The 24450-nt window shown below is 45.3% G+C and overlaps 4 protein-coding genes across 6 annotated transcripts; 2 read left to right on the top strand and 2 right to left on the bottom strand.

Moving 5' to 3' along the window:
• Window positions 1-4361: 4361 nt before the first annotated feature.
• LOC109173510 lies at window positions 4362-5849 on the bottom strand. Its single transcript, XM_019322750.1, has one exon. It carries the CDS (start codon window positions 5847-5849, stop codon window positions 4362-4364), a length of 1488 nt encoding a protein of 495 aa, XP_019178295.1.
• A 4292-nt stretch (window positions 5850-10141) lies between these two features.
• LOC109173511 (mitogen-activated protein kinase kinase kinase 2-like) lies at window positions 10142-11068 on the top strand. Its single transcript, XM_019322751.1, has one exon. It carries the CDS (start codon window positions 10142-10144, stop codon window positions 11066-11068), a length of 927 nt encoding a protein of 308 aa, XP_019178296.1.
• Window positions 11069-12311: 1243 nt separating this feature from the next.
• Window positions 12312-13598, bottom strand: LOC109173870. Of its 2 annotated transcripts, XM_019323207.1 has the most exons (2): window positions 13429-13598; window positions 12312-13292 (listed from the first exon to the last, which is right to left on the bottom strand). In XM_019323207.1, the coding sequence occupies exon 2, from the start codon at window positions 13262-13264 to the stop codon at window positions 12314-12316; it is 951 nt and encodes a 316-aa protein (XP_019178752.1). In that variant the 5' UTR covers window positions 13265-13292; window positions 13429-13598; the 3' UTR covers window positions 12312-12313. The 2 variants fall into 2 exon arrangements, with proteins under 2 accessions (XP_019178752.1, XP_019178751.1); XM_019323206.1 differs by having other exon boundaries at window positions 12312-13598.
• Window positions 13599-20295: 6697 nt separating this feature from the next.
• On the top strand, window positions 20296-23978 carry LOC109173869 (putative B3 domain-containing protein At5g58280). Of its 2 annotated transcripts, none has more exons than XM_019323204.1 (8): window positions 20296-20482; window positions 21151-21266; window positions 21453-21524; window positions 21708-21807; window positions 22155-22215; window positions 22285-22444; window positions 22533-22739; window positions 23343-23978. In XM_019323204.1, the coding sequence occupies exons 2-8, from the start codon at window positions 21189-21191 to the stop codon at window positions 23712-23714; spliced, it is 1050 nt and encodes a 349-aa protein (XP_019178749.1). In that variant the 5' UTR covers window positions 20296-20482; window positions 21151-21188; the 3' UTR covers window positions 23715-23978. The 2 variants fall into 2 exon arrangements, with proteins under 2 accessions (XP_019178749.1, XP_019178750.1); XM_019323205.1 differs by having other exon boundaries at window positions 20296-20479; window positions 21147-21266; window positions 21708-21803; window positions 22157-22215.
• Window positions 23979-24450: the final 472 nt, after the last annotated feature.

The raw sequence follows: 24450 nt of genomic DNA on the forward strand, positions 1-24450 counted from the left end.
CACCACCGCTGCCACCACCACCACCACCATACCACCGCCACCATCGCCGCCGCCACCACCGCCACCACCATACCACCGCCACCATCGCCGCCGCCACCACCACCACATACCATCGCCACCACCACCTTCACACCACTGCCGCCGCCGCCACCACCACCATACCACCGCAACCACCGTCGCCGCCACCACCACCACCACCATCACACCAACACCACTACCGCCGCCACCACCACCACCACCATACCACCGCAACCACCGTCGCCGCCACCACTACCACCATACCACCGCCGCCGCCATCACCACCATACCACTGCAACCACCGCCACCATACCACCGCAACCACCGTCACCGCCACCACCACCATACCACCGCAACCACACGACCACTGCCACCACCGTGATACTACCACCACCATCACACCAACACCACTACCGCCGCCGCCGCCACCACCACCATACTATCGCAACCACCGTCGCCGCTGCCACCACCATACCACCGCAACCACCGCCGCCGCCGCCACCACCACGACTATACCACCGCAACCACCACCGTCGCCACCACCACCATACCACCGCCACCACACCACCACCGTCATACCACCACCAATTATTATTATTATTATTATTATTATTATTATTATTATTATTATTATTATTATTATTATTGATGTGGATAAAATAGCTGTGTACTGATACGTGTAGCTTACAATAGAGTTACAGACAGACCGATCGTATATGATGACCGGGATCCTCTCTAATCTAGTAAGTCACCTAATCCAAAAGCCCTTCTCTCTAGCATTTAATGCAGTATTTATAAGGGTCCTAGGGAGCTGCGCCCGGTCCCCCGGCATGTCGGACACGTGGCGCGCATGCACCGGGTGGAGGAGAGGCAGGCATGCGACCGTACACGTGGTGCGAGGCTTCTGCTGCTGTCAGGCTCATATCCCGGGCGGCTATACATCCCGGTTTTCAGTCGAGAGCTCGGGGGCCTTCCGGAGGCGCCCCTGCTAAGGGACTGATCGGGCAAACGGGCAAGTGCCCGTTTGCGTACACGACCGGGCAGGACGGCCGGGTCAGAATGTCGACCCGTATGGCCGGTGTATATTCCCCATCATATAGTCCCCCCCGCCCGGAGCCCGACGACGCCTGAAGGAGGGGTGCGGGCTGCCTTCTCCTCTTCTGGGGGCACTGGACGGACGGGTCCCACGGAGTAGGCTGAGGTGGAGACGCGCGTGTGGTGCAGCCTGCCACGTGTCGGCCATTGATGGTCTTGGGATCCGGGTCTGGCGTGCTGCAGAAGCTTCTCTTTTCCCGCCTTTTCTTGCTTCTATAAAAAGGGGCTTAGGGGCCCATTGTGAGCTTTTTCGCTTCCTCGACGAACTCCAGAGCCTCCCGGTCGTCTCTGCTTCTGTATTCGGAACTGCAAGCGGTCACTACCCACAAGCCTTCTGATCGGTAAGCCTCTCCCTCTCTGCAGCTATACTCGTAGTTCAATAACTCCCGCCTAGGCGTAGGTTAGGACCTGAACCGGGATCCCACACTGAAACACCCCCCCTCATTTTCTCTTTAAAGGAGAAGATGTTTAGCTGGGATAGTCAGAACATGTCCGGTCGGGATTACGCGGCCGGGGACGAATCTGACACAGCGACCGGCTCTTCACGAGGGACCACCAGCACGGGCGAATTCATCGACCGCTATACCGCGCCCCGTTCTCCGAGCGCCCCCACTGGTCAAGACCTCCCGAGCGGGTCCGAAGGGCGGAGCGGCTTCTTACCCGGAGGCCCCGGCGAGGATGGCAACGGGAGCGGATCCAGCGAGGTCCAAGTGTTAAGCCCTCCCGCGGCCGGGTCGTCACGCCCGGGGAAGTCGCCGCGGGTGATCTTTAGCACCGCAACCGGCTCGGGGAAGTCCCCCCGAGCAATCGTCGGAGCGCTACGCCCCGACCTATCTCCTTCTTCACGCGATCGCCTTGCCGAGAATCTCCGAGACCCGGCCCCAGCGCCAATCTCTGCCCCCGCTGCGTCCACCTCCGGTCGAAAGTTGGTTTTTCTGAACAACGAATCCATCCGACGGCAAATGAGCAACCTCAGCCGGGCCGACGCGAAGGAGATCAACGCCTTAACGGGCGGGAAGGTCGTCATCAACGTCGACCGGGCGCTTGGTAACATCGCCGATCGGACCACAAGGAGGTGGCTCGGGCTCCACTTCGACTCTCTGAGGGCTCCGTTGACCTTCCCGTTCCTGCTTATGTTCCTCAAGCACTACGGGGTCTTCCCCGGGCAGATCACCCCAAACGCCTATCGCATCATTGTGTGCTTCCCGCAGGTCTGCGCTCGGCACGATCTCGACTGCACGATGGAGTTGTTCGACTACATCTACTCGGTACGGCCGCTAGCTCCTCGGTACGGGTCCGGGTTCCTCCAAACTCAATCGCACGGGCACCGGTGCAAGATACTCGGTCTACCGGACAACAACCGCGGGTGGAAGAAAAGGTTGTTCTCTGTCAAGTACGTCTGGGACCTGCCGGTCCCGCGGGAATGGCCTAGCCATTACCTGGAGCAGGTTACTCCGGACGAGACCCCCGAGCTTGCCGATGCCGCTGCAAAAATTTCGTCCGAGTTCTACGATTACCACACCTACAAGACTCCCGAGGCGTTTAACGCGGCCCGCCTCGAGCCCCCCCGGTACGATCTTCCGGGAAAGTACGAGCCTAGGCGGATTCAGATCACTATTGCCCGGCCGCCTCCTCCTCCTTCGGCCATGCCCGGAGGTTTCGCATCTTATTTGCGCACGTTTCTTTTGCCCGGTCTCAATCGGCCGATCATCTGACCTTTTGCCTTTCTTTTTCAGATATGGGTTTCGACAAGGCTTTCATCGCCGCACCAGCACCTGCGACCGGTCCCCGGCCTAAGATTGCGCTTGGGGGCAAAAAGAATGTTGCGGTCGGTCCCTCTTCGGCGGTTCCTACCGGTCTTCCCCTCGGCGTCACCTCGACCCACCCCGTCGACTCCGAGCCGGACTTGCAAGTCATCCGGACCAGCACCCGGAAAGGAAAGGAGAGGGAGATGGACGACGATGCGGAGGACGTTCATCTTCTGAAGCGCAGCAGGCGGGCCAGCCCTTCCGCCGAGACCCCCGTCATTAATGTCCTGCTGAGCGAGGAGCATCCCGCGGCCAAGCTCAACCGACTGATCGACATTATCCCGGCCGGGGATGACGGGAAGGTGCAGACGTTAAATGAGATCGGGGAGCAGGGAGCGGCCGACGTCATGCAGGTATGGGCCTCGATTCCCCCTTCATTTTCTCCCGCCGACCGTTCACCAAAACTTACTAGCCTTTCCATTGCAGATGACTCGCACCCTGGTGACTCTGTTCCGCCGGGCAAAAGCGACGGAAGATGCCGAAGCCATCCAGAAGGCCGCCGAACGTCACGAGAAGGAGGCCAAGGAGGCGCGCCGGAAATTACGATCTGCCAACGATCGGCTGGCCAAGGCGAAGAACCGGGCGACGGAAGCCCAGAAACTGCTGGACAACCCGGAGGAGCTTGCTGCCCGGGTATGTCGCGACCGGGCCGAAAGCGAGGCTTTTTTCCGCCACTTTCTGAAGAACCCGGTCGGCGAAGAGCTGGCTTGGACCCTGGCCAAGTGGGCCTTTAGCTCTGGCCAGCGCCGGGCTCAAAAGGAGGACCGGGACGCTCTGGCCCAGTCGCTCGAGGACGACGATCTGACCCTGGTCTTAGGAGTTCTGCCCGCCGAGGTGCCCGATCCCGGCCCTGAGCCATTTGACAGTCCCCCAATCGCCGGTCAGCCTTCTTCCAACGAGTCGTACTCGCAGGCTCCGCCCGAAGCCTAGACTACTAGAGCGGGAGCCCGGCCCCGCATTTGTGCCGGGCCAACTTCCAGGGAGCCCGACCCCTTTGTGTCGGGTCAACAAAAACTTTTTAAACTGCTTTTCTGTTATTTCTAGTATCCCCTTTATCCCTAGTGCTTACCACCAACTTGACGAGGCCGGGACGGACCCGGGCTCGCGTTCGGGTGTAACACCGCCTTGACGAGGCCGGGATGGATCCGGGCTCGCAGCCAAATGTCGATGGCCACTTCCGAGTGTACCACCAACTCCACGAGACCGGAACGGATCCGGGCTCGCGGCCAAGCGTCAATGGCCACTTTCGAGTGTACCACCAACTCGACGAGACCGGAACGGATCCGGGCTCGCGACCAAGCGTCGACGGCCTCAAAAGGAGGACCGGGACGCTCTGGCCCAGTCGCTCGAGGACGACGATCTGGCCCTGGTCTTAGGAGTTCTGCCCGCCGAGGTGCCCGATCCCGGCCCTGAGCCGTTTGACAGTCCCCCAATCGCCGGTCAGCACGCCTCGCACTCCCGGGCCACCCTCTTGCAGTCGAGTTGTATTGATGGCCAGTAGTACCCTATGAGCATAATCCTTCTTGCCAAAGCCTTGCCGCCCTGGTGCGCCAAGCAAATCCCCGAGTGGAGCTCGGTCATTACTAGATCGGCCTCGAATCCGTTGAGGCACCTCATCAGCGGGCCGCCGTATGATCGCCGGTAAAGGCGGCCGTCCACCACCTGGAAACGGGGCGCTCTCAGCTTAACCTTTCTGGCTCTTTCTGTGTCGTCGGGGAGTCGGTTGTCGGTTAAGTATCGCATCAGGTCTGCGATCCAATCTTCTTCCGTCGGGGCTACCGGGGCGACTTCCAGGGCGTCAATGGCGGCATGGGTCATTTCTTCAATTCGGGCTATTCTGGAAATGTGCTCGGGGGCTTCTTGAGCGAGTTTGGATAGGACGTTCGCGTCCACATTATCCGCCCGGGGGACGTGCTCGACCGTGTGGCCTTCGAACTCCGCAAGGATCGCCAACTCCTGGTTCCTATACTGCACCAGCCGGTCTCCGTTTGCTTCGAAGTTTCCTAGAACTTGCCCGACCACCAAAGCGGAGTCCATTCTAGCCCGGACGTACTGTGCCCCGAGCTTCTTGACATATCGGAGGCCGGCGATGAACGCTTCGTATTCGGCCTCGTTGTTGGTGGAGGAGAAAGAAAAGATCAGGGCGTGGTACAACTTGAATCCCTCTGGGCTAGTGATGACTACACCTCCGCCCGCTCCTCTTTTGTTGCTTGAGCCGTCGGTTGCCAGTTCCCACCACGTGTCGTCCGGGCCCGGCTGTATCATCGTGCTAGCTTCCCTGGCCGTACATTCCACTACGAAGTCTGCTAGCGCCTGGCCTTTGATCGCCGGTCGGGGTTTGTATTCTAGGGCGAACTGCGTTAGCATTAAGGCCCACTTGACTAGTCGGCCGGATGAGCTGGAGCTCCGGAGGACAGACCCGATGGGTTGGTCAGTGAGTACTCGGACTGTTCGGCCTTGAAAGTACGGGGTGAGCTTTTTGGCAGCCATGTACAGGGCAAACACGACCTTTTCCAACCTGGAGTACCTCGTTTCCGCCCCGTTCAGGGCGTGGCTGACGTAATACACTGGTCTCTGGATGTTGTTCTCGTCAGTTCGGCAAAGGACCGCGTTGACCGCTCGGTCAGACGCCCCCAAGTAGACGTCCAGGTCTTCACCGGGCTCTGGTTTCGATAGCACAACCGGGGACATGAGATACTCCTTCAGTTGCTCGAACGCGTCCTGGCATTCCTGATCCCACTTGAAGGCGCTTATCTTCCTCAACGTTTTGAAGAAGGGCAACGCCCGCTCAGCGAGTTTAGAGAGGAAACGGCTGAGTGCGGCTAGTCTCCCGGTCAGCTGCTGTACCTCCCGGATTGTAGCGGGAGGTTGCATGTCCAATATCGCCTTGACCTTGGCTGGATTCGGTTCGATGCCCCTTTTTGTCATCATGAAGCCTAAAAACTTCCCGGTCTAAACCGCGAACGTGCATTTGGCCGGGTTGAGCCTCATCCGATGGTGACGCAGAATTTCAAAATAAGACCGGAGGTCGCCGGCGTGGTCTTCCCGGCTGAGACTCTTGACGAGCATGTCATCTATGTAGGCCTCCATGGTCTTGCCGAGCAGGTCTTCGAACAGCATGTTGATCATCCTCTGGTAGGTAGCCCCGGCATTGCGCAGGCCGAAGGGCATCACCTTGTAGCAATACAGGCCGTCCGGTGTGACGAAGGATGTTTTCGCCTCGTCTTCTTCCGCCATCATGATCTGGTGGTAACCTTTAAAGGCGTCCATGAAACTCATAAGTTCGGATCCCGCGGTCTCATCAACCATTTGGTGGATGCTTGGCAGGGGGTAAGGGTCAAGCGGGCACGCCCGGTTGAGGTCTGTGTAGTCGATGCACATGCGCCACGTCGGCGGTTTAGGAACTAGAACCACGTTGGCTACCCAGTTCGGGTAGGAGACTCCCCTGATATGCCCGATTGAATTCAGCGTTTTGACCTCCTGCCGGACGAAATCTCTTCTGTCGATCGATAGATGTCGCTGCTTCTGTTTGACCGGTCGTACGGCGGGGTCCACCGTCAAGCAGTGGCATATTGTGGACCGGGATATTCCGGGCATGTCTTGTGGTCCCCAAGCAAAGATGTCCGCATACTCCCTCAGGACCTCTATGATTGAACTTCTCAGGTCGGCCGTTAGGGCTGCGCCTATACGGACGGTCCTCTCGGGGAACTGGTCTGATAACCGGATTTCTTCGACCTCCTCCGCTGGCTCGGGCTGCTCCTTAGCCGAGGGCCTGTTCTCGCCTGCTATGGCATTAACTCTGGATGAACCAGCTTCACTCCTTTGGACCGCCTTGACGTAGCACTTCCGGGCTGACCGGATGTCACCCCTCAGCACGCCGACCCCGGCCGGCGTTTGGAACTTCATACACAGGTGCGGCATCGAGATGATCGCTCCGATTTGTGCGATTCCCGGTCGGCCCAAGATCACGTTGTGGACGCAGGCGAGGTTTACCACGATGAATTCCATGTCTGCTTTTGACACCCTGGGGTAAGTTCCTACCTCGACAGGCAATCGGATCATACCCTCCGGTTCGATAGTGGCCCCCGTGAAGCCAGATAACTGGGTGCGGGCCGGGGTCAGCTTCTTCTCGTCAAGCTTCAACTTCTTGAAAACGTCTAAGTACAGGACGTTCACGCTACTGCCGGTGTCTACCATCACTCTTCGAACATCCACGCCGCTTATGTCGAGCGTGACAATCAGGGCTTCGGTCCCATGGTCAGTATTCCGGGGCAGGTCATCGTCCGTGAAGGCGATGGGTTCGGCTTTTGATCGCTTATCCGGTCGAGCTTCGTCCACTAGTCCGGCGTGTAGGCTTTGGCTCCACCTATGCCGCTCCTCTGTACTGTCACCGCCCTCCAGGCCGCCGAAAATCACGTGTATCACCTGCTTGGAGCCACTGGGGCGGGATTCTCCTTCGGGATCCTGGTCCTTGTCCTTCTTGTCCCGGCTGGATCGTTTGAAGAACTTCTTCCATCTCTTCCCCTTGTCCTTCTTTTCGGTGAACTGGGTCAGCTCACCCTCCTTGAGGAGGTCTTCGATCACCTCCTTCAGGACCCGACACTCGTCCGTGGTGTGCCCCCGATTGCGGTGGTATGCGCAAAACTTGGAGGTGTCCCGGCCGTCCCGCCCGGGCTCGGGTAGCTGGATCAGATTGCAACCTTGGGCATAATCGAGGACCTCCGTTACCGGGCGGGTGAGCCTGGACAGGTCCCGGGGGGCTTGTTGACGGTCTCCGCGCTTCTGGTCGGGGCGAGTGTCTCGCCGGGTGGATCCCGTCTCTTGGCGTCGCTTTGCGGAATTTGCCTCCATTGCGTTCGCGTAGTCGGTGACTCTACGAATGGCTTCGTCGTACGATTGTGGCGGGTGGACTATGAAGTCCTGATACAGGGTCCCCGCTCGTAGGGAGCAGTGTAGGACGTTGATGGTTGTCCTGTCGTCCATTGGCTCGACTTCGCCGATGGCATTCTTCCATTTGACCAGGAAGTCGGTTAACGATTCTCCTTCTAGCTGCTTGGCGGCTTCAAGGTGCGTGAAGTGCTTCCGAACGGTCCGAGACGTTGCGAAGCGTCGGATAAATTTGGTTGATAAGTCGGCAAAGCACGTTATGGAGCCCGGTTCAAGGGACTTGAACCACTCGGCTGCTCTTCCCGAGAGCGTTGAAAAGAACGCACGGCAGATGACAGCGTCGGGAACGCCCAGCATTATCATGTTTCCGTAGAAGGAGTTGACGTGCTCTTCTGGGTCCGTTTTTCCCAAATATTCCCTTGCCCCCGGGACCCGGAGGTCGATCGGGTACTGCTGCTGCATGATTTCACTGGAGAACGGCGTTCGCAATAGCGCGGTGTCGATACTCGGGACTTGTGCCGTTTGTTCCTGCTTCCAGCGGTTGAACTCCTGTCGGACCTGTTCCATGACCTCGCGCGGGACGCCGGCCGTCGTATTCAGCTGGGTGTCGCGACGGTGGTGACTCCGGGAAGAGCTCACTTCGTCTGAGTCCGCGCCGCGGCTGGATGCCGACCTGTCGAGGGACGCCCTTCTACCGCCCGGACGATTCCGCCGGGGGGAACCTGTCGGCTGCAGCCTGTCAAAGGCACTTGTTCGGGGAGCATGTTCTGCTGAACGGTCGATCGAACCGAGGCGTGAGCGGGCCGGGCGGCGCTGGGTCTGCGGGGCCTCGGGAGGGGCGTTCGGCGGTCCTTGGTATGACTGTGCCCCGTCATGCTCGCTCGCCCCCGGGCCGAAGGCAGGGGGAACGATCCGGTAGTTGTGGACTGGGCTGTACATTTGCGGAGGGTATACCCCGGGCATCTGCGGTTGCGGGTATGCCGGGGGTAAAAACGCGGAGCGTTGGCCCACCACTGGTACGCCGGGTCCATAATCCCCGGGAAGAATCCCGGGGCTTGATACGTAGCTTGCATCGGGATATCCCTGTAAGCGGCTTCCGTTGGTCCCATGCTGACCGGCTCCGGAGGCTGGAATGCTCCTTCTGGCGGCTGGTTCAGGTCCATCCGGGCATTCAGATGGGCCCGTAGGTCAGGCTGGGTGTCGTCGGCGTCCCCGCCGGCGTTGAGGAAGTCCATGAAGGGATACATGTGAGGGGGATCGGTAGTAACGCACGGATTTTGTACCAGTCCCCACAGACGGCGCCAAATGATGTGGATAAAATAGCTGTGTACTGATACGTGTAGCTTACAATAGAGTTACAGACAGACCGATCGTATATGATGACCGGGATCCTCTCTAATCTAGTAAGTCACCTAATCCAAAAGTCCTTCTCTCTAGCATTTAATGCAGTATTTATAAGGGTCCTAGGGAGCTGCGCCCGGTCCCCCGGCATGTCGGACACGTGGCGCGCATGCACCGGGTGGAGGAGAGGCAGGCATGCGACCGTACACGTGGTGCGAGGCTTCTGCTGCTGTCAGGCTCATATCCCGGGCGGCTATACATCCCGGTTTCCGGTCGAGAGCTCGGGGGCCTTCCGGAGGCGCCCCTGCTAAGGGACTGATCGGGCAAACGGGCAAGTGCCCGTTTGCGTACACGACCGGGCAGGACGGCCGGGTCAGAAGGTCGACTCGTATGGCCGGTGTATATTCCCCATCAATTATTATTTGAAAAACTTAGCTATTTTTATTATATTTAAAATTAATATTATATTATTATATATTATTATACATGTTGTCATATTCTAAATAAAATAATTAAAATGTTTAATTATACAATTCTACTCATTTTCCAGAAAATGAACCAAACACAGAAAAACAGTTTTCCATGATGCAACCAAACACTGGAAAGGAAAATGTTTTCCGGAAAATGACTCATTTTCCAGAAAACATTTTCCAGAAGTCATTTTCCTGCTTTCCAAACGGACCCTTAGTTAATTAATTTTTTTCCTAATTTTCTAGTCTAGAATATTCTTAACTTTCCTAATTACTTGAGTTCCAATCTGTTTCTTAATTATATTCTGAATTTAACTGGGATTATTATATAATTTTCTATTAAAAAAAGTTTTCTAATACTATACATAATTGGATTGAGAGGTTATTCCAATACTAAACTTAGTTGGACTGAGATTATCCCAAGTCTTATATAATACTTCGATACCCAACACTTGGTGGTCATCAATTCCAATTCATCATCATCAATCTTACTATATACGAACCTTAGTACTCATCATCAGTATGCCTTGCGAAAAGTTGGAACTCCTTGGTGGGGGAGCTCATGGCATTGTGTTTCTCTCTCAATATTATAATCCACCTACTTTTAGTGTTCCAATGAAGTTAACCGTAAAATCTTCGAAGGTCGAGTTTTCAGGTTCACTTTGGAGAGAAGCGCAAATCTTGAGAAAGTTGCAAAGATGTCCGTATATAATTCAGTGTTTAGGAGAGGATACGAGCATAGAGCATGGAAACACTGTGTACAATCTTCTGCTGGAGTACGCTCTCGGTGGAACACTCAAGAGATTGATGAATTCCAGGGAAGGATTCATCCCGGGGGACGAGGCTTCACTATATGCTTATCAACTTTTGAAGGGAATCTTAGAGGTGCATCGTCACGGGTTTGTCCACTGCGATTTGAAGCCCAACAACATTCTTATCTTCCCATGCAGGTGCGGCTGCGGCTTCAATAAGCTCAAGATAGGCGATTTTCGTCTATCTAAGGTCGCCGGAGAGGGAGGTCACCAGGGAGCTTTACTCTACACCTCCCCGGAATCTTTGTTTTGCGGCATGCATGAGGCGCCTAAGGATATATGGGCCATAGGGTGCATGGTGGCAGAGATGATGGCCGGGGAATCACCTTGGAGGTTTTGTAACGGTGACGACGATAAGTTAGTTCAAGACATGGCCTCCAAGCAACCCCAAATCCCAACCGGCATATCTGATCATGCCAAGGATTTTTTGATGAAGTGTTTCGAAAGAAACCCAAACGTTAGATGGACTGCTGATAAGCTACTCAATCATCCATTTGTTGCCAATACCCATAATCCACTGTTATGCCAAAGATGGGAGGATCATCAAGCCTTGGGCAATAGGCCTTTCGGGACCTCTAGTATTGGTTTATTTTCCACTCCAATTTCACCATGCACTTGCACTTGCGGAAAGGAATAGGATTTTAGAAAAGAAAAGAAACAAACTTTATGTTAATTTTTTTAGTTTTTGTAAGTTATTGATTTGTGCTTACCTTTGTAATCTTGAAATATAAATGTCAACTTTTCTTTTACATTTTTCTGAAATTTCTTTGTAAATTCGATGAAGTAACAAGCCCTTTTAATGTTCCGATGAAGTAAGTCGAAAAGTCTTTGAAGATCGAGTTTTCCCATTCGGATTGAGAGGAACGACAAATCCTGAAAATTTATTCCCAGAAAATTCCAGCAAGCCTTCGCGTACTCACAGTCCACAAACAGATGAGAGACAGATTAATTACCTTGGTATATGTATTAGAACTCCCAACTTAATGGCTTGTTGAGCCACAACAATTTATCCATGCAATATCTTGTCCGAGCGGAGGTATGATACTTAAGGCCAGGGCAAGAGAATTTCTTAGGTTTTGTGTGAAAGAAATTTGACTACAATTCATCCCTTAAGAGATGTTGGGAGTTCGAACCCTTTCTTGTATGAAAAGGTTAATCTGATCAGCATTTTGTCCCTTATTTGAGTCAATCCAGTATGCATTAAGATCAATCTAAATATAATAAAAACTTAAAGGTGTCTCCTACAATTAGATCTTGCTCAGGACACCTACAAAATTTTACTGCAGCCCATAAATATATGAGGCAATGGGACATGGCCACATGAAACTCTAAATATCGACCAACAACTGGATTCCATAATTTCCACTTCTAGATATAAGCAGCTGAATGCACCAGACAGCCAATATTTACACTTGTCAAAGAATCTTCTTAATATTAATGGTCAGAAACATACATCTTACATTAAACACAGATGAAATCATGTTATGTGATTCACCCTTCTAATAATGCCAAATTTAGACACATATTCACTAATAAAAATGATAAGAATCATGTTTTATCCACTCGACCAGGGCCGTATTTTAAGTTTTTGTGGCCCTGTTCTGGTAAATAAATGTGGCCCTACCAAAATAACAATTTTTAAAACCAATACATGCAAGTTTCGAACCTTTGACCTCCAAGTTAAAATATAATAAATACAAATTCTTACCATCTCTTCATAAAACCTTTTAAATTTAATTGAAAACTTTTTATTTTTATTTCTAAATTAGCTAGGTAAAAATTAAATATTGAACCTCTAAAATTTGGGGCCCCCTAAAATTGGGGGCCCTGTGCGGTAGCCCAGCTTGCACAGCCTAAAATCCGGCCCTGCACTCGACTATAATTAAACAACATATTCACTCTCTAACAATGGCTTGGTCCGAGTCTTGGAAGCCACGGGGGCACGAGTGTGGCCGACAGTTGCCATCGGCAGCGGCACGCCGCGTTCCGACGCCTCTTCCATTCTATGTATCCTCTCCTGCCGCCTATTTTTCCTCGTACACACGAAAATGAAGATCAAGAAAATCGCCATCACAACTGCTCCAATCACTGTCCCGAACGTCACCCATAGGATTTTATTATCCCCCTTTTTATTTTCCTTCTTGTTTGTGTTGTCTTCTCCGGTAGCCGCCACCGCCGGAGCTGGCACCGGAACTGTAAACTCGAGGATTATGGAAAAATGGCCGTGTTTTGTCCCTCTGCATATGTTCCCGTCGACCACGTTGTCGAACTCCAAAGATCCGTGCAGATCAAAGAACACGCATTTGGCTGACATTGTTCCCGTCGCCGCCGTTTCCGCCGCCGTGGGCGGCGGTTTCAGCGATGAGAATTTGATCAGCATCGGATTCTCCGACGCCCGGAGCTCGAGCTCCGGCAGCTCCGAAGCCGACAGATTGGCGGCGTCGTAGGCCAGGAGGCCTAACACCGGCGTCAAATGGACGTAACCTTCCGGCAGAGGGTAATAAACATCGGACCAGTTTCCTAAATTGTGGTAAACCAGAACCAGCCTCTCCACGTACGGCTGCGCCACCACTCCGACCGGAACGGTAAATTCCTTGAAATTCCCGAAACCTTTCCGCCGCATGCTCCCACTCCTCAGCCTCAACGCCGAAACCCCAATTCCGGCCAGGCCGGCCGGCACTTTCCCGGCGTATGGAACGCCGGTTTTCGGCCTAACAAGTGCCCGGAACGCCCGTTCTTGAAGCAGTGCGTCGAGCGAGCGCGCCGACAGCTCCGCTGCTTCACCCACCGGAAAAACAAGAATCATTACAGCAAACGCGATCGGAAAAACCATAGATTCAAGATCTAAGCAAGGGTAGCACCTGAAAACACTCATGTTGTTTTTTCATGTGACAACATACAGGGAATTTGTAAAGATTACGTTGTAATCTTCACTCCGAACCCATAAACAACAAATCATAATTAAGAAAAAAAAAAAAAAAAAAAAAAAAAAAAAACCTTGTTTTCAACTGGGATTGAAGGAGGGAGAAGTGGAAGTAGCTGCAGCCTCAAGTGGAATAGTAGTAATAGTTACTCGTGTGGCAGTTCACTTGGTTCTTGAGTACTAGATTATGAAAATGATATGGAATTTAGTTGCAGTGTGTGAGTTACATTCAATGTAATAAATTTATTATGGTTCCCGAAACTGGTCCTTTCAACTAATGGACTGCTGAGTTACTGTAATTTATTACTCTCACGGTCTCATTTTGAATCCCTAACTTCAAGGGCCGGCATCTGGGAAGGACACAGAGATTAGACATTATATTTGTTTGCTGCACACAAGGAACTTTCCTCACTCTCACACTGAGACTTATCCCAAATCATTGTTTCCAAACTTTATTTTATGTGACCAACTGAGTTATCTATGCAGACACAATGAATAGTAAATGTAACAGATAAAATGAAAGTATAGAATAGAGAGAGTATTTATTATTATGTCGGGCTAATGTATGTGACTTTTGGTGGGCAATAGTAGAAACCAGGTTGGCGATTGTAACGGGTAATTCAAGAGAGTAATGTTGGAGTAATAAATAAGAGGGGAATATAAATGGTAATCAACTAACCATACAGAAATTTGAGCAGGGTGTGTAAATGGGGTGCCACCGACCGTGCATTAACCTCTTGAATGGCAGCCAATGGTAGGTGTACATGTCAGCTGGAGAGTTGACCGATGGTGGTGACCACTTATCAGATGTCAGCTGGAAACATAGGAACTTCTGCCATACGAAATCAAATCTTCAAAGGAAAGGGTGAGGGGCACCTCTACTCCTACATTGAAAGAGATGATTGCACTTCTTGGGAGTTTTTTTTTTTTTTTTTTTTTTTTTTTTTTTTTGAAAACAAACCGACCATTGCATTAAATTGAATCCAAATGAAAAGAGTTACAAATGATAGGAAGATGGTTGTGAACCACTCCGAGTAATTAGACAAAGAAACAGACTACCTTGTTAACAAGTGGGCTGCCTGATTCGCAGATCGCCTAACGGAACATAAATTACAATGAGCAAAACTACTCATTAAGTTTTTGATATCAGCTAAAATCAAATGAAAGGATGAAACTCCAATCTCATAATTGAAACTCCGAATGACTTGTAAGGAATCGGACTCAATGATAAAGTTGTCAACGTTAAGGGATTTGAGCCAGGATAGTGACTCGCGAATCGCCACTGCTTCAAAAAGGGTTCATTGTTTCACTTAAAGTTACGATTAAAGACAGCAACGTGAGAGTTTAAATTCTATTGAAAATATGAATGGAGAAAAGATTGAGGATGATGAAATGTGTGAATTGAATTTTATATGAACATATAAAGACTAGGGTTGACTAGTAGGCTAATTGCTAGATTTACAATTTATTTTTACAATACTTTTAGGGGTGTGGTCTTGCGAAATTAAAATTAGTCCGAAACTGAAATCGCATTATATATATATATATATATATATGTGTGTGTGTGTGTGTGTGTGTGTGTGTGTGTGTGTGTGTGTGTGTGTGTGTGTGTGTGTGTGAGAGAGAGAGAGAGAGAGAGAGATTTGTAAAATAGTGTGTTCACATTTTTCTCCTAAAATGTTAAATCCATGATCCGTTCGGACAGAGCATTCACAGTGAATCAATGGCTCAGCAGACATGACCAAACGCAAGTGTCCATGAAGAATCTGTTTACTTTGGGCATAATCCTCACACTATCGCCCTGGTCTATTCTCACAACTGAGTTAGGCTCGTGCGGGCAGTATATGCACTTTTGGGCATAATCCTCACACTATCGCCCTGGTCTATTCTCACAACTGAGTTAGGCTCGTGCGGGCAGTATATGCACTTTCCATGTGACAAATTATTTTGTGGACTCGAATCTTTTTTTTTTTGAATGCTACTAGCTCTATTACATTATAGTATGAGTTAGGCTCGTGCGGGCAGTATATGCACTTTTGGGCATAATCCTCAACTGAGTTAGGCTCGTGCGGGCAGTATATGCACTTTCCATGTGACAAATTATTTTGTGGACTCGAATCTTTTTTTTTTTGAATGCTACTAGCTCTATTACATTATAGTATGAGTTAGGCTCGTGCGGGCAGTATATGCACTTTTGGGCATAATCCTCAACTGAGTTAGGCTCGTGCGGGCAGCACTTTCCATGTGACAAATTATTTTGTGGACTCGAATCTTTTTTTTTTTTTGAATGCTACTAGCTCTATTACATTATAGTATCTGTTCATATACTTTCTCAACCTACTGAAACACAAAGAGCCAATAACGCCTCCACTGAGGCTCAAACTTACAACCTTCCAAATGGAAGTCCAACCCGGATACCATTAGACCATATAGTCCTGGTGTGGACTCGAATCTAAAGATACACAATTTATATACTAAATGTTCATAATTTATATTTTAAAATTTCACAATTTGTGATAACGTGGTATTGTATCCACAAATTTTCAAAACTTAAAAAAACACAATTTATATTGTAGATGTTTTCTAATATTGATCCATGGTATAACAAATGGCAAATTATTGTGTGGACCGTGGTCTACACAATTGTGTGGACCACGATCTAAAACAACGTCACGAATATTATGACTAAAAATAATTTGTGTTGAGAAAATGTATATTATGTGTTATAATAATGTACATGTTAGAAATAATGAAGCTTCAGAGATAATGTAATTTACATTATGTTATAAAATAATATACATTATGCTTTAAAATAATGTACATTATACGTTATAAAAATGTATGTAGCAACAGATTGCGTTAAAAAGATTAAGCAAGACGATATCGTTTTTGGACTGTGCAGTCCATGCAATAACTATTGATAACAACTGCTTTCATGTAGTGAAGGAGAAGGGCAAATTATGCTATGAACCTGTGTTCACCATGTGCATGGTGACACGCAGTACATTCATAATTTTTATACTGCAGATTCATAATTTATATACTGTAGATTCATAATTTCTAAATTGTAGATTCATAAAATTTATAATGTAGATTCATAATTTCTATATTGCACATTCATAATTTCTATACATTATAAGTTTTATGAATCTACAGTATAGAAATTATGAAACTACAGTACAGAAATTATAAATGTGCAGTATAGAATTTATAAATCTACAGTACAAAAAATATGAATGTGCAGCATAGAAATTATGAATATACATTATACATTTTATAAATTTACAGTATAAGAATTATGAATGTACAGCGTGTCCACCTTGTACATGGTAGACGCGGATCCACAGCATAACGCTCCGAAGAGAAGATTGGGTAAATTGAACGAACCCATGAAATAGAGCCCAACACCCCTACGGGCTACGGACTTGCGGAGGACCGAGTCCTATGGAAGATTTCCTCAGCGGTGGCTACTTCATCTGTTCTGTTCATATTCGTAGGCGATGAGAACCTTCCATTTTCTTCTCAACGATCTGAAGCCCTAGCACACCGCGCAACCCAAAGAAGAAGAAGAAGAAGAAGAGATTGCAGTTTGAGGATATGGGGAAGCAGCCAGTGAGGTTGAAGGCTGTTGTTTACGCGCTATCGCCGTTCCAGCAGAAGGTGATGCCTGGACTTTGGAAGGACCTTCCCGGTAAGATCAACCACAAGGTCTCCGAGAACTGGATCAGCGCCTCCCTCCTCCTCGGTCCTCTCGTCGGCGTCTACACGTACGTACTACACTTTGTCTTCTCGTGCTATTTTGAATTCCTCATATAGAAAATTCCGGATTTTTGCGTAGATTATGTTATTTTTCGGTTCTTCGGACTACGTATACCTGTGCAATTCTTTAGCATGCGATTGATTGAAAGTCCTTAATGAATGAATGCTAACTTACGTCAAATTCTGGGATCAATAATTTATTGCTGAGATGATGTTTGAACACCCTAATTTGTTGATTTGATAAGATTTGGGGGTTAGCAGTTGCTATGAAGTGACAAGATTTTAAAACCTGATGGTATCACGATTGTTCTGATGATATATTAATTGCCTCAATTTTGCTATGCCTGATGGGTATTTAAGTGTGTGTACAAAACAGGCTAGCTCTAAGTCTCTAACCTGTAGTTTCAATATCAATTGAGTTATACTGTAGCTGATTGATCTAGGTGGCTTTAATTTGTGGAATGTAAGATTAACCTAGGTAATATGATTACCGTCCTAGGTAGTGTGAGATAATAGGAATCTATGATTACCTGATGTGTTTAGTTGAGATTGTGGGAATGTAAGGTTAACATTTAGTTGAGGGTTATATTTTGGGTTATGTTATTTAATTTATTTAAATGCCCTCACAATGTGTTTGAAAATTATGGACTGAATTGAGCTCAAAAAGTTTTATGAGTGTAAATCATTTTCTAGGTATGCTAATAAAATCATTTTCGATCCCCACCGTGGGCAATATAGACTCTTTGTGCTTGAGTAGGTTGAGAAAGTAGTTATGAACAGGTAGTTATGAACAGATAGAGTCTGAAGTACTCAAAAAAAATATTTTTCTTTTACCCATTTTTTAAATGAAGCAATCCATATATTTATGCATCCATACAAATAATATTTTCTTCAATCTATTCTGTTAATTATTCTTGTTTTTGTGGGGCAGAATTTCAGAAACAATACTCCATATTATGGTTTATTCTTCTTTTTTTATAAGATATAAAAGTGGATAGATTATTCTCTATTAATATATTTTAAATACGTAGATCATATATAATAAATTAACTTTGTCAATACTATTGATACGAGTATTAAAATGCCCAATTTGACTCACTTTGTTACTTGAATATCCGAGCTCAACTCAGCTGAATCAAATTCAAATATTCATCAAATCCAGCTTGCGTAGTTCATTAGTAGTTTGATTCGCCCACACCCCTACTCCTACATGAAGTATTCAATTTCATCTTATGCTTTTTTCGAATCAGAATCAATATCATTGACTGCTTTTGCTCTTGGTATTTATGTGCAATAGGCTTTATTTTGATTGTGGATGGGTAGGGTTTAGCTTGCACGAGTATTTACTTTCATTGTTTCTGCTCGACTGCTTCCTCTTTTCTGGAAATGCTGCTATTCTGGACAACATATTGTGAAGTAGATGGTATCTGCTGTTCATGCGAATCATGACCTCCTAGATCTTTAGCTTCTTGTTTATGCATCGCACCAATCTTTTTTTTTTTTCGTTTATGCACGAGGTGCCAATCTTTTTTCTCATTTATGCATGAGGCACTAATCTTCTTACTTATTTCTGCATGCAGATATGTGCAGCAATACCAGGAAAAGGAGAAGTTAGCTCACAGATACTGAAGCTAGCTATCAAAAGTACTTCGTATGTTTGGCAAAAGCTCCCATTTAACCATTTTTATTCAAATTCCACCCGAAAATAAGTCAAATGCGATTCGCAACCAGAATCAGTCATACTGTTCAAGTTTTGATATCTTGTGATTATTCTTTACCTGTAACTTAATAAGCTTAATGCTTTATTGTATTTGGTCTGGTTACTGTGGTATCACATTTTAAAACTCTTCTGGCCTCTAATGTTGAGGTTAATTGTGAATTTGATGTGAGAACCAGAGACCTTATATACTTATATTCACATGTTGCTTGTGAAACTATCAAGTGAAAACAATGTTGTTGCCAATTTGAAGTGTCAACAAGATAGTGTTTGTAAATTTTGTTTCATGAAATCTATATAGAGTGCAAACAGCCGAACTTGGATTTAGGGATGCTCGAGTTTAAGCTTGAAATAGTTATAATGACTTTGATTTGAGCCCGAGCTTAAAATTTTGAGTTTAAGTTTAGCTCAATTAATTTTTATAAAGTTCAAGATTTTTTTGATTGGTTTGAATTGAGTTATATTTGACTATTTGTCAATAATATTTTTTTTTTCAAAAAAAAAAAGTAAATAAATGCTTTTTTTTAAAAATAAATATTTTGATTTTAAAAAATGGCAGTATTGCAATTAAACAAAAAATCTTGGGTTGTTTTCCAAGAAGCATGTTTAACGTCTTTAGCCTGATGCAACCAGCATTATCTTATCAATGCACATCAAATGCCTTGGGTCAAAAGCAAAAAACACATTATTGGATACAATTTGAACTTGTGTTTAGTGTATGTTTGAAATTTTCTATTCTTATAAATTTGTCACTATATTTTTATTCTTAATTTAGAGTTAATAGTTACTTCGAATAAACATATAAGATTATTCAACATTTTTGACAATAAAATAAAATAAAATTTGTTCTCACTCACCAAATGGCTTGCAAATTAATGACTTGTATGCACCTCTAACTCTAAGGCTCTAAACTTGCAAAAAGAGAATTACAAATAAATACAAATTCGATTTTTGCTTTTCAAATTTAAATGTTTTTTTTTTTTTAAAATAAATTGATCTGTAAAAATTTTTTGGTAAGAAATTATTAAATGCATAGTATTTTACTTAAATTTTGATTTGAAGTTACCTAATGAAAAGACAATTACTTCAATTAATTGCCAACTTTAGAAAAGTTTTAAAATTTAGTCTTTGCTACGAAATCTTATGGCCTAATCATTATTGATTTTTTTTATAATGTTTGCCTTTTTTTTTTTTTGAAAAAAATATAATTGTTTTGTTTTTCATTCAAAATTTATTTATAACCAAACACTATATAATGTTTTTGTTGTTTTTTTATAGAGAGAAACATGTTGCTACTACGCGAAATTGTGAAGCTGTGATAAAATCATTTTTGTAAAATAGTCCACAAATTATTTTAGAAATATAAATAAATAATATTATAAATATAAAATGCACTAGAAAAATCAAGATGATCTCAATCTAAGTATATTAATGAGAAAACACTATAAAATGTTCGGATGTTCCTATGGGGTCCCAAAAAGAAGTTGTACTAAAGCAAGTGAGCAACTCGGGTGATCTTAGCGAGGGAACCCGTAAAAGCATTCAAATTTCGCAGTCACTTTCTGTTCTACCGCCTTGCCTTTGCTAGTCTGAGCTGCTCTCATTCTCGCCGCTCTCTTCCGCTAATCCGTTTCCATTTATCATCTCAGGTTCGAACATTCTCACCTCCAATAGTATATCTACTGGATTTCTGCGGTTCAGCAATTAAACCTATCATTTTTGGATGAAAAAACTATTTTGTGTGCTCTAAATGATTTGAATGGAGGATTCCAGTCAATCCACCCCCGTATAGCTGATTCTAACTAGATTAAACAAAGGATTTGTTTAGTTGAGTGTTATATTTGCGTGTATTGTAGGCGTTGGAGACGGTATTTGCGCTTAATGCTTAACTTTGATGTGAGTAGGGTGCAGAGAAATGAAACTGAGATGTGAATATCCCAATGCCTTTTTTTTTGTTTTTTGTCTTTTGTTTGTTTTTTTTTTTTTTTTTTTTTTTGAATGACTAAGGAAATCCAATCACGGGGCAAACGACCATAAAGAGATAAACTAGCCTAATCTGTCAGCTTAAACCAAGAAAGTTAATAGGCTCACTCTCTGGAGGTTGAAATTTTTGTAGTTACCAAATCAACAGATCAACTTGGTTGTGGTTGCTTCCTTTTGTTTTCAATCTATTGTTGAGCATATAATATATGAAATATAAATGTGTATTTTAATTATTAATTTAGTTGAAACGGAACACATCTTTTAATTGTTAATTTCCAGAAAATTTGGAAGAAGTGCTAACTATGAGCATTTTCTTGTGTCCTTGTGGTTCAGGTTGGGTGGTACTGCGGCACTGAGATTGCAAATTTGCAATCCATGGCAAATGACAATAGCGCCAACAGCTATGAAGAGGCTCGTAAGCAACGGGTTTTGGACAATAAGAAACGATTTGAGGTAGTCCCTTTCGTGTTTTTGCATGTTTATCTACCTGTTTAATGTGATAACTTTGTTCAGTGACCAGAAAGGTCATACTAAGACATTTGAGATGACCTTTAATTCTCCATAGGATGCAGTGGCTATATATGTATATTGGGTTTTGAAAATTTTCTGTTGCTTCAATATTTTTCTTGGTTTTCAAAGGATTTGGGAATTTTGAAGATCTCCAAAAGCTTGTCTGATCTTGCAAAGTCTGAGAAGAAGTCTCCAGCCAAGGTGAAGTATTTGTTTTATTATGTTCTGTTATATATTTGCAACCGTTTATGCTAATTGGTGTTTAATCAAATTATGAAATAGTTAATATTCTTTTTTACTATGTCATAAAGGATTTCATGTGATGGTCTAAAGTATAAACAGTTTATTTATATTCTCTCTTTTTTTCTTTTTACTTGAATGTAGCAACTGAAAGTACGCCACAAACCAAATGAGGCTTATATGTTGGAACCAAGACGCTCCTCGCGTGCTCGTAATCCTGCTCCATCATACCGTGATGATGTAAGTAGTTATTTTTTTATGTCAAGCCATAGAGAATGACCTGCACTTTAATGAACGAAGCTGGGTTTATTTGCCATTACTCTGCAGAATTCGGTTTAATCCCATATTCATTCTACATGTTGATACTACTATTCTAGTATAAATGTTTTAACATCCCTGAGTTAAGTTTAAAATTCATGGAGCTTCTGTAAGGTCCTTTACCTGGGAACTAAACTGCTTTAAGTTAGTTGCTTGGCACGCCATTACTCTTGCTATTGTTTTCTATATGGTTACTAAACAAATAAAACGAAGAATCTGATTCATGTGTATTTGATTGCTTGTAAACTAAGTGTGTCTAATTCTCCTATTCTCAGATAGATGTAGAACTTCCATCTTTTCGCAAGAGATCTAAGTTGGGTTCTTCATGGGCAAGGTAAAGGCTATTCTTAAATTTCTCTAAAACCTGTCTAGTATTTCCATAATGATTTTGCTGGCTTTCTAGTTATCTTGCGAGACCAATAGAAGAAGTCAAAACTGCATCATATGAAGAAAGATCTAAAGCTCTTAAGGAGGCAGAGAAGCTCCAAAGCAATCTACAATCTGAAAATCCATCTTTTGTCAAATCAATGGTTCGATCTCATGTGTATAGTTGTTTCTGGTTGGTAAGTTACCACGAGTCTAACAGAAGAAAAGCCTGAGATATTTCTGTTTGCTTTGGTATTTGGTTCACTTAGGCTGTAAAGATTGCAGGGACTTCCTACTAGATTCTGTGAGGATCATCTTCCCAAGTCTACCGTAGATATAGTGTTAGAGGATGAGGAAGGTGCTGAATATGATGCTGTATACATTAGCAAAAGAACTGGGCTTAGTGGTGGATGGAGAGCATTTGCACTAGATCATAAACTTGATGATGGTGATGCTTTAGTGTTTGATTTGGTTGAGCCTACAAAATTCAAGGTTGGTTGCTTGGTCTTGGATCCAAATTCACATTTGAACTAATTACACTTCCATTTCTTGATTACAGAAAAAGTGCAATTTTGACCATTTAATTGTTAGACTTCAGTTGTTTTAGCTCTAACTATCATGGGTGAGCAAATATTACCTCCAATTATTTCAAGATTTTGGTCTTTTTGCTAATGGTTTAAAGAAACTCCGTTGAAATCATAACGAGGCACATGCTTTCTTCGCACAAGTTTCTTCAAACCATTAACAGTATGACCAAAATCGTAATGGTTGGGCTATTAGCTTGGTAATCACAAGGTTTCAACTTTCAACTTTGACTTCCCGTGAGAACGGCTTATTGACCTTCTTGGTTTGAGCCAGACAAGTATAGGCAACCTAGACTGGTTTATCTCCTTGTGGTTTTTTGCTGGTTAAGGTCACGAAGCGAGATTTATCCAGTGCATACTTTCAATAGTGACTGTGGGTTTCTTTGGTCACCCAAAAAATTGTAATGATTACGCCCATAATAACAATTGAAGTGTCAATATTACACTTTACCCTTTGTTTATTGTTTCAGCCTCTGGTTAACAATGTCCAAACTTTCTCTATTGCTCACAGGTGTACATAGTTAGAGCATCCCACTGTTCAAGCCAGGGTGATGAAACTGATGCAAGGGAAGAAGAAAGTGGTGGTGAAGAAACCAAAAATGAAACCGCGATACGCAGGAAGAAAAGGGATGCTCAATCAAGAGATTCAACAAAGTCCCAGGAGGAGGTTCCCTCAGTAGTTGAAGAAACCAAAAATGAAACAACAAAGCCCAGAAAGAGAAGGAATACTCAATCAAGAGATTCAATCAAGCCCCAGAAAGAGATCCCCACTATAGCTGAAGAAACCAAAGAGGCTACTCAGTCAAAAGATTCAACAACGTTGCAGAAAGAGGCTTCTGCCACAAGGCGGAGTGCTAGACTATTGTCATGTAGAAGTGACTAATCAACTCATATATTGCATAGAAATTTCTGAGGGTGAACATTTGTCTATTTTAAAAACATTTATGGTTTTCGTGCTACTTAACAAGCACAATCTCAAGAAGTATACTAGTACTAGCTAAATCTCCAGCCTTTTTGTCATGTAGAAACAAACAATAGTTGACAAGCTAGCAAAACTGTCAACCAAGTTTTCTACTGTCTTTAGCTTTGGAGTGTAAGTATTGATCTACCAGTAAACTTCTTTGTAATGCAAGGTTATTATTAGGGATGTTAGCGAATAGAGTTTTTGATAAACTATTTGTGTTCGTGTTCGGTAAGCGTTTGTTTATATTCGTTTATTAAGGTAAACGAACATAAAGAATAGGAACGGAAACAGAGACATTAGACGCTAACTTAGACCTTGATAAGCATATCTTCTTCGAAACATTAGAAGATATAGAAAAAATTTTATAAGACTATTTGTCCAAAACAGACCAATCAATGTTCGAACGCAAAGCCTTTCTTTCTCGGTCATCTATCTTAATAAGTGGCCGCATATAATTTATCAACCTCGCGACAAAGATTCGAAAGATTCATTTTAAACGAACAAATTTTAAAGCTCGTTTTATAAACGAACAGTCTAAACAATTGTAAGTTTGTTTGTTAAGAGCTCGTAAACAAGCTCGTTTGTGTTCGTTTGATAATGTTTAAGAACATGTTCATGAACAAGCAGTTAAACATAACAAACATTAATGAACGCT

Source organism: Ipomoea nil, unplaced genomic scaffold (genome assembly GCF_001879475.1).
Source record: "Ipomoea nil cultivar Tokyo-kokei standard unplaced genomic scaffold, Asagao_1.1 scaffold0482, whole genome shotgun sequence".
Lineage (NCBI taxonomy): Eukaryota > Viridiplantae > Streptophyta > Magnoliopsida > Solanales > Convolvulaceae > Ipomoea > Ipomoea nil.

Coding starts and splice junctions, on each gene's coding strand:
- LOC109173511 (XM_019322751.1), top strand. CDS start 10,142: ATGCCTTGCGAAAAGTTGGAACTCCTTGGTGGGGGAGCTCATGGCATT.
- LOC109173510 (XM_019322750.1), bottom strand. CDS start 5,849: ATGACAAAAAGGGGCATCGAACCGAATCCAGCCAAGGTCAAGGCGATA.
- LOC109173869 (XM_019323204.1), top strand. CDS start 21,189: ATGGCAAATGACAATAGCGCCAACAGCTATGAAGAGGCTCGTAAGCAA. Junction 21,267..21,452: donor ACAATAAGAAACGATTTGAG/GTAGTCCCTTTC, acceptor TGGTTTTCAAAG/GATTTGGGAATTTTGAAGAT. Junction 22,216..22,284: donor TTGGGTTCTTCATGGGCAAG/GTAAAGGCTATT, acceptor CTGGCTTTCTAG/TTATCTTGCGAGACCAATAG.
- LOC109173870 (XM_019323206.1), bottom strand. CDS start 13,306: ATGAGTGTTTTCAGGTGCTACCCTTGCTTAGATCTTGAATCTATGGTT.